This window comes from Barbus barbus (genome assembly GCF_936440315.1).
Source record: "Barbus barbus genome assembly, chromosome: 5".
In the NCBI taxonomy this organism is placed as follows: domain Eukaryota; kingdom Metazoa; phylum Chordata; class Actinopteri; order Cypriniformes; family Cyprinidae; genus Barbus; species Barbus barbus.
This window is the reverse complement of record NC_136733.1, coordinates 31,451,727-31,464,085: the sequence shown is the minus strand read 5'-3', so window position 1 is coordinate 31,464,085 and position 12,359 is coordinate 31,451,727. Positions and strand designations below refer to the sequence as shown.

The window sequence follows — 12,359 nt, the reverse complement described above, 5'->3', positions numbered from 1 at the left end:
AGCACAGGTCAAAGTTTTCATATTTATTGCGCAGTTGAGGAGCGCAGCCTATAACACCGTTGGCAGCGTCGGCTGTTTCTCAGGCAGCTCGTGTTGTTGTTCATACTTCAGATTTAAGTAGTTTTGATTGCAATCATTAGACGTTCCACAACTTCAGTTCCAAGAACTAAAGGTTGCAGTGGCCTTACAGGACAAGGTCTGCAGTGTCTCAAACACATGCACGGAATTTACTTACTGCCATCCAGTGGATAATCATGTAATATATAATGTTTTTGTTACTGTACAAAGATCAGTGGAATTTTTTGAGAAAAGGCAGAACATAGAAATATTATAAAATATAAGATTAAATAATGTGTAAAGCACTCATATTTCCTAAAGTAATGAAATCCACTAGCAACAACAACAAAAAAAAAGATTTGGCCGATTAGCCTGTCAATGCAATGATGACCACCTATCATGCTCGCAACCGGTCTGGAAATCAGCCTGAATTGGTCAAATTGGTGGAAATGGATGGACAAATTACAAAGAAAACAAGTTACACACTCAGCCATCACCACTTTTAGTCATTTTTAGTCAATTTTACTTTTAGTCAAACTACTTAAAATTATAAACTGTGAGCCAGACATTTTTAGAAAGCACACAACTTTCTTTAAAATTTAAGATGAACATAATACACGCTGATTAGCAGTTAGTAGTAGCAAAGAAAGTGTCAATTTTTTCTTTTTTTAATCTGCATATAGGGTAAACGTAGCTATTAAGCTCACCAAAATCTACATTGAGGCATTTTTAGTGCACAAGATATTGGTTTCAGTACAAAAAGTTATGTTAAAATAAAATATTAAATCGCACACAAAAATATTTAATTTTATTTTAAATGACAAAAGCACTTCAATTAAGATATACATCAAATTCAAAAAGTCTGGCTGTGCTTAATGGACACATTTTTGTACCCTTTAAGCACACCCCTGTTCCCATTAAGCTCACATCATGTTTTATTAAAAATTCCTGTTTATTTTAAAGAATAATTGTAAAAATATATATTTTTTGAAGGTACAAAGTCAATCCCAAATATATCTATAAAATATCTATAGCCTCTTAAGGCTGGAATACACTACACGATTTTTGCCCCGATTTACAGTCTGGAGAAGTTGATGCTAGTTGGCAAAGGTCATAACCAGTCTGTAGATTTGAGTTACAGAATCCATAGAAAATCAATTAACTTAAAGTGGCAACCATCAGTTAAGTCTGTTTCTGAAGTATTTACATAGACGTTCAATGTGGAAGAGCTTAAACAGAGCAAACTGAGCTTAATGGGAGCAGCAACAATTTTTTATAAATTTCATGTAATATTTATTAAAATGACAGGATTGTGTTAAATAAATAGTCATGGTCATATATCAAGTTCATACACATTTTAAAATATTAATATTGTTGTTGAGTTTACAGGGTATGGTGGTTTTGCTGTTGTAAACACTACTGTTGTTGTTGTAGAAAAAAATAATCCTGTTTTATTTCAAATAGAATTCTATTCTAATCCTCTTCTGAATTTATAATTTTTTTGAATGATAATGATTTTAAAAACAGGATTGATAAGTATAATTCGGAGGACGAGAAAATCAGCCTGTTTTACCAGTGGTGTGATAATTATTTTTAAGGCACTCTACGTTTTTCAAATAAATACTGTAATAATAATAATAATAGTTTTAGTCAGATAACAAAAGACACCTTGACGCGGTTTAAAATTTTCCCAATTAAACAGCAAGAACGAAAGAGAACAAGCACCTTTGTTTATATTGCTGTGTGTAGAATTACGTTAGCTGCATTTTTAATATTTAATATTAATTTTAATAAAATGTCAATTTGCCCCCCGCACTTTATTCGAGCTAGAGCAGGTGTTTTCACATAGAGGTTAGATTAAAAGAGACATGACCTGATGTTTTATTCATATCCAAAATGAGGAGATGTGAATATCAGGAGAGCTGAACACTCTCGTGCAGTGCATGTTTCATTCATACTCGAAGCTCTCACGCAGAAACTTATGACGTGCAGGAAATCCCTAATATGGACAAACGCACAGGCTATCGCTGTAGCTGAGCTGAATAAAAAACAGAAACGTTTTACCGATGAAACGTGAAGACAAACACACGATTACGAAAATATATGGTTTGTGTGTTTTTTAAGTTATCTCCAGGTAATAAATAAACTATATAAAGTACTGATTGACATCATTGCAGTACTGATTGGCATATCATTTAGTATATAAACTATAAAATATATTTGCTGAATTATTCTGTGATAAAAATGGGGAAAAAGGTGTTCGTAGTAGCCTTTATAAATCATAAAATTGTCATTAGGAAAACACTGAATAAAAATATTGTAGCCCCTTGCTGCAGCTAACCTTGTTTCCACAGGCTACACACAGCAATATAAACAACAGCTGTGCATGATCTCTTCACGCCGTTCTCGTAAAATAATAATAATTCAATAATATAAGTTTACAAGCACACCGCTCCACTGAGAACTCCACTTACGGCAGCCGCGGATGTTATTGAAGGCATCCTGGTGTGGTGCTCTAAATTACTAAAAGGTGTCTAAATGTGAGAGATCGTCCCAGATGAGCTCGTCAGGTGAAAGGTCATGGATAATGTGGATAATTTTATTTATGGCTAAATTATTATTAATTAATTTTACTAATAGTTAGATTGGGCAGGCCTTCACAAAAGGGCGTTTAATTACAAAAAAATAATAATAATAATAATAATAAAGTTGCCTTGACAAAAGGGCACTTTGGGCATCAAGGGGAAAAGGGGCAGGTGCTCAGGCACTCACCGCATCTCCCTCTGTGCCTGCTACTCACCGTGATCTACACGCTGTAGCGGACATGCCTTTTCCCCTGCTGCGTTCCCGTGAGCTTCGGAAACAAGGATGACTCGCGATTTCCTCTCCTGCGTGGAGCCAATCGAACTCTCTGATGCCCATGAGTCGTGCGTCTTCTGCCTCAGGGCACTTGGGGGGGGGGGTCGGACTGCCCCCACTGCGGAGATATGAGCCTTCGGACTCTCAGGCTCCGTGTGGCCATCATCCAAGGCCAACTAGCTCTGCCGCGCTCTTCCTCTGCAGCCTCTTTTGAGCCAAGGAGTAAAATGCAGAGAGCTTCCGATGTGGATCTGTCAGGGTCAGCTGACAAGCTCACGCTGGCTCACTGCTCACATGCTCCTCACCCCCCTGCTGCAGTTTCCCTTCCAGTGCGCTTCATGACCGCTGATCTCCACCCCTACCCCAGTGGGCAAGATATGGTGTCTTTCGGTGCCATGGAGGACGCTGGGGATGAAGACGACGCTATTTCAGTGGCAGCGTCTGAGAGAGAGAAGTGGTTTAACAGCCTGCTGGATTACACTGCGCCCCACGGCAGCAACGCGGGGGACCTCCATCACAGTGATGTCGAGCTCCTAAGCGTCCGATCCAAGGCAGTTGATGAGCTCGGTTTGGAGGGGGCACCTCCTGCCAAGCCGGCCAGAAGCCGTCTGGACAAGTGGTACCTCCAGTTGTATCGCGGCCGAAAGGACACTCCGCGGAGGTCCGGCCACTTTTTCCCAGAGGTGCATGACAAAATAGCAGTATGTTGAACTTCCCCCCGTGGAGGAAGCGTCGCTGCCTATCTCTGTCCTTCAGCCGCGGTGAACTGGAGAGTAAGAAACAACGCGTCTCTCCCCTCTAAACCTTGCCGCGCCACTGTAAACCTTGCTGGCAAGACTTTCTCACCAGGCAGCTTCAACTCTGCATGTGATGGCGATACTCCTGGTGTATCAGGCCAAACTTCTCAAGTCTCTGGATGAGGGTGGCCCAGACCCTGAAGTTTTCAAAGAGCTCTGACACGCCACGGATCTGGCCCTCAGAGCGACAAAAGTGACAGCTCGAGCGATTGGCCGCAACATGGGGAATCTTGTGGTTCTAGATCGTCACCTGTGGCTTACTATGACCGAGTTAAAGGACTCTTTAACTCTTTAAAAAACGGCCCTTCTGGACGCTCCCGTGAATCCCTCAGGTCTCTTCGGAGCGGCCGTAGAGATATTCACAGAGCGCAGAAGCAGTCTAAGGCCATTAGCCACTTCCTGCCAAAGTGCACCAGCGTGAAACCTCCTGTGCGTTCCCGCTCCTGAGATTCTGAATGGATGACGTACCAGCGCTGCCTTATATAGAGTAGGACTCCCGCTCATATTTCATGCGCTTGAACGCCATTGGCCAGTTTCACTGACGTAGGGATGGCTCGATACCATAATTTTGGCTTCGGTACCAGAATGTAGTACCTCGGTATCGATACTAAATCGATACCATAGGTGACAAATAACCAGCCTCAAAAGATAAGTGAATTAAAAAAAAAAAAATAAATAAATAAAATAAAAAAAAAATAATAAAAAAAAAATAATAATATATATATATATTAAGAATAATAATAAAAACAGATTCATATGTTAATACCTTTGTATTAAACTGTAACAAAAAACCTAAAGGGAACATAGGTTACATTTTGATGTTGGAGAAAAATAAAATAAAAAAATAGGCTAACTGAAGTAATAAGATGAAAATATATTCAAATCTTATCTTTTCAGTGCAAACACACAGTGCAAACTAAATGTCTCCTAAAAAAAAAAAACCTACCGGAAACATAGGTTTCATTTTGAAGAAGTTTGAAGAAAAAAAATAGCACTGAAGTTGCGCAATTGATGCAACAAATGTTGCTCTATTGTAAAGTGTTATTCTAACAGTCAAAGTAATATTCAAAATCATGTTATTATTTCTCTCTCAAATAGTTTTCAGATTTCAGACTCAACCAAAGAAAAAGCATTAAATATAAATCTCACTTGCTTCATATTAGCGATCAGCAGCGCGTCAGAAACATTCCCTAAATATCATTGATACTAAAATTAATAGCAAAACTCTTACTCAATTCATATCCAATTAATATTCTATTGTATGAAATACAAGTGCATGCATTACGTGACCAAAACTTAATTGATTCTAGCGTGTCTCACATGCACATTTGCGCTTACTGTATTACATCTGAATGTGCGTTGATCAGATGTAAATAAAAGGTCAAATCAAATCTGAATTTATGAATGATGCACTCACCTGTCGATCTCTTAATTCTTTGAAAAGATCAGGATGAGCAAGCGACAAATGCTTAAAAAGATTTGATGTGTTCCTGTGGCAACATGATTTAGGCCTATAGCAACGCTTGCATACAGGTGCAGTAAGGTCAGTTCCTTCACCTTTGTCATCTGTTTTTTATCCAAAGTAATGCCATATTTCACTTCTACTGTTCTCTTTATTTATTAATTTTGGGTGCGCTGAGTTTCATCTGTTTGATCCATCGCGTGCGTTGTTCTGTTGTCACATTTACCGGTTGCGCAGCAATTTGAGAAGCACTGCCAGCTACAGGTGCATTTTGCAACAGCAGCGTATGAAATACCGAATTGAGCAAAATTACGATATCGTACCGTTTGAAATATTATATACCGGTATTTTTCCAGTATCGTATACCGCGCATCCCTACACTGACGTGATTCAATAAGGCTTCAGTAGTATTTGAGGAAAGGGTATTTCCCATAGCAATGTCTTGTTCCCTCATCTCAGGAAACAGAGGTTACGCAAGTAACCGAGAGTGATTTTCATAGTAGTGCACCCTTAAAGCTCACCTTAAAATAATATGAAATCTTTAAAAATTAGAGCACTGTAAAACGGCAGATCAGCAATAAACTGTCAATTTATAATATTATGGATGTAAAAGTACAAGCCAGTAATGCCTGTGAAGTAATATATTAGCATAGCACACAATCTTATACAGCTAGTCAGCTAACTGTGTTCTGTAGCATCTGCGCTATGTTGCTAAATCTTCTGGATCTAATGTAATTATTTCCCACATCCAAGTTCCAGGTTATAATATGCAAAAGTCTGAACTTACAGAAACTTACCCAAAATAAAGGCTTAAACATCTAAAAAAAAAAAAAAAAAAAAAAAAAAAAGCACATTTAAGGGGCTCCTCTTTTGGTGAAAGTTTTTAGACAGCTTTCAAAATGGCTGCCAGACAGTGTGAACATATGGAGACCCATATCTCAGTGTGCAATGATCTGACTGACTTGAAATTAAAGGAGGTAAATAGTAACAAACACATTAATTGGTTAAGACATCAAGTAGGATAATAAATTATTTTTTCTTTTTATAATCTGATCTCAAAAATGGAAGTGTGCTTAATGGGTACGTTTACCCTATCAATACTTTAAAAATCTAAACATTATATAATAATATAAATAAAGAAATATTACAACTACAGTACACTTAGTACTGTACTCATTGATAGTGTAATATACATATATATTGAGTTATACTAATCTGTCTAAATCTCAAAAGAAATGGAGCATGATTTTCCCATTTCATTTTAAAAATGTAAATCAGAAAAAAGGAATCTTACATATCCATATCTTAAATGTCTTTAGCCTACATTGTGATTTTAAATTTAAATGAATTCAAAGGCAATCTAAACAACATGATTGATATAATTACTATGGAAAGGAAATGAAAATGTTGATGGTCAGCAGTGTGGATAGGAGAGAAAGTACACTTGGGAGAACAGAGCGGTGATGTTACAAAACTTAAAATTGTGTCATTTTAACAGAACACAGGTCTGTTACAAGAGCATCAAGGATATTTAAAAGAAAAAGAGAGAAAACAGCTTACTGTGCTGTTTTGTTGCCTTTTCTCCAATGTATTTTGTCTCTGCGGTGAAGACTGTACTCTGTACCAGCAGGAGGCTCTGTTGTTGCAATTTAAAAGCGAAGTCAGTCAATACATAATACGTACCATCAATACATAAAAGCGCTGCAGCATTTTCTTGTTTCTTTTTACCATCTTGCAAAGCACTTTGAGTCATAGTTGAGCTAGAATGGGAGTCATAACTAGTCTGGTGAGCAGGAATTTCCTTTACAAACTGTTCAATGCTGATACTTCACTGTCATGCAAGAGCGGTCTTTAATCTACTGTGCCTATCACACAAGTAAGCTGTAATTGTATCATGACAAGTCCAATCAAATAAATCAAAGAGCCTTCACCTGATTTGCTAAGAAACTCATTACATGGTGAACACTTCTAACCTATCTATCTAACCCTAATTCTGTGCAGAAGACAAGCCACCAGCCTGTGTTAAAAGTATTATACTGAAAGCTAACAAACATGGAAACATTTGGTTTTATTGTGCATTAGTGCAGTGTACAGTAGCTTGGACTTTTTCCAGCCTCTTTGGAGACCCCCTTTTTGCAGTTATGAGATACAAAGCAAATAAGAGAAAGTCACAACTGATAAATAAGTAGCAATTATGAGCTTGAACACACAACGTTCATAATAAATTGTATTCACTGACACAAGAATGCTGTGGTTACTGGGACACATTCAAGTGCTGTACATCTATCTATATCAATATTTTTTTTAATTAAGTGCTTACCATCCTTACTGAATCAGGGCCCATATTTTGCAACCCAACAGTGATCTACTGTTTTAAGTTACATCTGAAATATTCTGTCTACTAAGAACAAATTATCACAAACAGGGTTGTACACAATTCCCACTTAAAGTATTCTCTATTTCAATTTATGAATTGAAATTTATTTGGCTACACCCCACATGAAAATAGGCATTAAAGAAGTGGAATTTACTGCATGACTATTCAAAAAAAAAAAAAAAAAAGACATTGACCAATTCACACTTTCCCATAGAAAGGGTAAAAAAAATAAAAAGGTCTTAATATACTAAAGACCTTTTATTTATTTATTTTTGAAATGGTGAACTTTCCCATAGACTGATTATTCAGAGGAAAACAAGAAACTAACTATGCTACAATTTACAGTCTGTTCTTGAATGTTGAGGAAAGTCTCTACCAGCAGAGAGCACTCTTGCTACAGAAATGTTAATTATACGACTTCCTTTCGAACACCTTTGTAATTGGGATTACTTTAAAAATATGGATGCATTCCAAGCTAATTAATAGGAATGTTTTTTTTTTTTTATCTCGAGATAAGATAAACTATTAAGAGGGAGAAAAAAAAAACCTTACAACATACAACACAAGTAACGCCTTCTAATTCTGCAAATAGGAAAAATATACAAAGACAGGGTTCATAACTCAATCATAGCATTTTCACTTCAACTCCATCAGCGGCACTTTTTAATAAAGCAAAAGCTACAAATAAACAATTAAACTCCATATCATTCCTCGACTTATTGCTGACATGCACCATGATCAAATTATGCTCAAGACATATAATCAAAGCAAATGCTGTAAGAAATGGATAACATTTGATAACCATGAAGCTGGCTGATATTATAACTAGAAGCTGCTTAGAACAGCAGTGGAATGGTAAAGCTAAGCACATGACTCAGAATGACTAACTAGCACACACAGCATGTACTGACTTCTCATATTTACAGCTCAAAATTCAAAGCCAAGCTAAGTAGCGTTGTGTCAATGTCTAGGCACATTACCAACATGTACTGGTGGATTTTGCGTTGTGCATACACTGTACAGTACCTTGCTTTACTTGTTTCATCAGATCTTGAATTAACATACACGTTTATATCCCATCTTGACATCTTCACAGCTTGGGTCTGTGTATCATGAGTGTCTGAAGGGGGGGGGTAACATTGTAAAAAAAAAAAATATATATATCTTTATTTTAAATTAACATTTTTTATAATCAACAAAATTAGAAAATCTAAACCTTTTCAGTGGCCAAACGGTTTGTATTTCACTGACAACAAAATTACTAACCTGGTCTTTCTGGCGAAGCATTTTTTGCTTGTTCTAATGCAACAGTCACATATAGTGTCTTTGACAACTAGTCACTTTCAAAGCATCAAGTGGAAGTTGACAGACGCTGAATAACTTTCATAACACCGCTCTTGACAGACTTGAGAAAAATCCAGTAGCCTAGCTCCTGCCATTAGCGCCAAACAGTCCGGCGCGTGATCACCTCAGTATGCGCGCACACTCTGCAGGCCGCGTAGAAGTTTCTCTTTTAACCTGAAATGGTGTCCTGTGTCAGAAATGCAACTTTTTGGATGCCAGCTGCCATTAAACACCAAAGAAGTGGCGTCCTAACGCTGCGCTCATACGGAACATTTGGGGAAAGCAACAAGACGCTGCACACATTTAAAGGACGTCCATCTGCATGTTTACAAGAATTAAGGAAATTTACATTCAAGAATTTGAGTAAATGGGACTAAAAAAAAATTAGGTACAAATTAGTCTTACGTGTGTTTTTTTTTTATTTTTATAAACAGACTATACACGCACACACATTTTATCCGGTCGAGCAATGATATTGCGCAAGCATAATAGGCCTACTTGCTATACAAGCATGTAGGTTAGATGTACAAGTTCAGTAATAGTGGCCATTAACATGCTTGTTCTGGACAATTTAAGCGTGTCTGCATGGGAAGTATGGTTTAATCTACAAGAGCAGCAGACCAGGATTTGCACAAACATAATACAAGCATTGTTTAGCACAATTTTAGTAACAGGTTGCATGTCCATTCCAGACTGCTGGTATAGTATTCTGCAAAAAAGGGTCGGTAGTGTTGTCGTAGTCAAACATTTTATTTGACGGTCAATTGCCAAACATTAATTTAATAAAGCTTACGGGTTACACAGCACAATTCAGTAGAGTGTGAAAATGGCTTTAAACTTTAACGACCATCCTCAGAACAGAACTATTGTTTGGCCCTTTGGTTACCACAATTTGGTGGTCTTGCAGACCATGCTTGCATGAGATCCCAGGTGTACATAAACACTCATAACTCTATACCAGTAGATTTAATATTTATCCATTTACAGGTCGAGCAGAAAGAGCACAGTTTGTACAAATACATGCAACATTTGACATGAGCCATGTTCACATCTATAACGCTGTCAAAATATTAAGCTTAAAATACAGTGACTTGCATCAAACGAAAATGGTTCACTGAATCAAAAGAAAACGTAAACTTCTGATAGATTAGTGCATTCCGAGATAGCTTAACTTCAATAGAAGAAACTTTCTACAATATACTGGCAGTGTTTGACTTAAATGACTTTAAAATAAAATGTAACAAGCATCCAGAAAGGAAACAAATGCTTTATAATATTTAATAAAAAAAAAAAAAATTAAAACGGCATCAAATATTAAAAGAAACAAAGTGAACCAGAATGCAGAGAACAGTCCAGTGGCCTTACATTAGGGGATAGCTGGCAGATGTTGCAATGCCACAATGGTTGTTTTGGTCTTTAGCCATGTAGATGTAGCCTTTGTCACCCCATTTCTCAGTCCAGCTAAGAGATACAGAACAAGTTTAAAAACCATGCAAATGAGGTTGTGTTAAATGTTATTGAAAAATCAGTCGTGTGCATCATTAAAAAGGACTCCAGAGGCAAGTCATACCTGTTCTTCACAATCCAGTATCTCTTCCCAGCAACATCAGCACCCTCATAACCATAACCAACCACCAGGACTCCATGGTCAAGTTCTTCATTGCTGCACTCCCTCTCATAGTAGATGCCTACAGCAGAAATTTAGAAATGAGCAAGATGTTCCGACTGACTCCGGTTTAGGCAAGCCATTTAGTTTTCTAATAGTGCATAGTTTTTGCATAATTCAAAACGAATCAGAGTATTTACACAGCTCAGGGATATAAAAAAAAAAAAAAAACCTCACCAGACTGATAGAACTGGAAGGATTCATGTGCAGCATCAATGGCAACAGCTATAGGACCCACTGCAGCGACAGCCCTCATTAGAGCATGTTCTCTACCACTGGGAATGTTCACAAAACCAGTGGCATTAGCAGCACTATAACGGGGGTCATAGTGGCACAACTGATCATCCTGCATTTAAGAAAAAAAATATATATATGTGGGGTTACTGAATATTCAATGAGACACCCACAATAAGTTCACTACCAGTAGAAGTCAGAAAGAGCAAACCACTGATTCTTACCGTTCCAAGGTAGGGATACGACTCCTCTGAATCCAGCCCATTGTTGTCCTGAACATACTGAAAAGCCTGGTCCTCACGGCCTCCATCACAGCCGTGATTGCCCTCTGGCCTGGAACAGTCCATCAAGTTTTGCTCACTCAGAGAAACCAGCTTTCCAGTTTTGCGGAACAGCTGACCCTCCAAGGTACCTGTTGAGCTGAAAGCCCAGCAAGATCCACAACGTTTCTAGAACCACAAAACACGACTTTGTTACCAAACATTCATGCAACACATGCAGATTTTAAAACATTGAGAGATACACAAACATATGCTCCAGGAACTAGTTTGATAAACTGCTTACTTGGTCTTTGACAGGAGTAACATAACCCTTCTCTCTCCAGTCAACCTGTTGAGGGGCTTCAAAAAAGCTGGGTTCCATGAACAAGGAGCCTTTTGATTTCCGGCTGGGGTCATGACTGTAACTATTCATCGCCTGTCTAAACTCCTCATTTGTCTAAAAGGGAAAACGCAAACAAAAGGACTTAATAAAACAGCCGCGCCCCCCCCCCCCCCCCCAAAAAAAAATCCAGTGTCAATCATAAGTATGAAAATGCCAGTTTGCAGCAGATCCATCAGATGTTGCAGAGAAAAACCAATCAGAAGACATATTGAACGGTTTACCATATCACCAAATTGGTTCATGCCCAGCCGGAAGGTATGTTTGCCCACAGAGTGCTCAATGTTGTGCAGCTCAATTTTCCTCAAGTTCTTCTCCCACACCATTCTCCTCCAGCCCTCTTCTTTCTGAGGAAGAAAAAAAAAGACATTGCAGCCATTAAAAAAGAAGTTCCGTATTAAGACTGTCAAGATGCTGCTTTTCAATTGTGTTGAAAATCGATTTATGTTTGGCTATAGACTCTATACTACACACCTCATGATAGTTTTTTCCATGCCAGCTCTTCCAGAGGTGCCAGTGATCGTCTAACTGCTGGTTTAAGCTTGGAGCAGCAAACACTGCACTCAAGCATAGCGTGAGGAGAGAGGCAAACAACATCATCCTGCCTGGAAGACTGTGACAGAGGAAAACAAGATACAAGTTACACTGAGACTGCAGCAGTAAATGTTCTAAACAATTATACAGAAAAACCTCAACGTGCAAGTTACCCTGAAAAAGACCCTGAACATATTCAAAGCCACATAATACGATGTATAATAAAACAGATGTTTTAATTTGGAAGTTTTACTAGCCTAGAACACTAAAGCCAAAATGTAACTCACCTTTAACCAGCAAACGAAATGATTGACTGTCATGGTTTACAACTGAGCGGATTTTATAGCGTGTCTGATCAAAGAGGGGCCT

General features: G+C 38.0%; 1 protein-coding gene across 1 annotated transcript; it reads right to left on the bottom strand.

The window, feature by feature from the left end:
- Positions 1 to 10,257: 10,257 nt before the first annotated feature.
- Positions 10,258 to 12,056, bottom strand: LOC306870578 (procathepsin L-like; the record flags this gene model as incomplete). Its single annotated transcript, XM_079417944.1, has 7 exons — positions 10,258 to 10,357; positions 10,467 to 10,584; positions 10,740 to 10,908; positions 11,021 to 11,245; positions 11,361 to 11,513; positions 11,681 to 11,803; positions 11,931 to 12,056. The coding sequence occupies 7 exons, from the start codon at positions 12,054 to 12,056 to the stop codon at positions 10,258 to 10,260; spliced, it is 1,014 nt and encodes a 337-aa protein (XP_079274070.1).
- Positions 12,057 to 12,359: the final 303 nt, after the last annotated feature.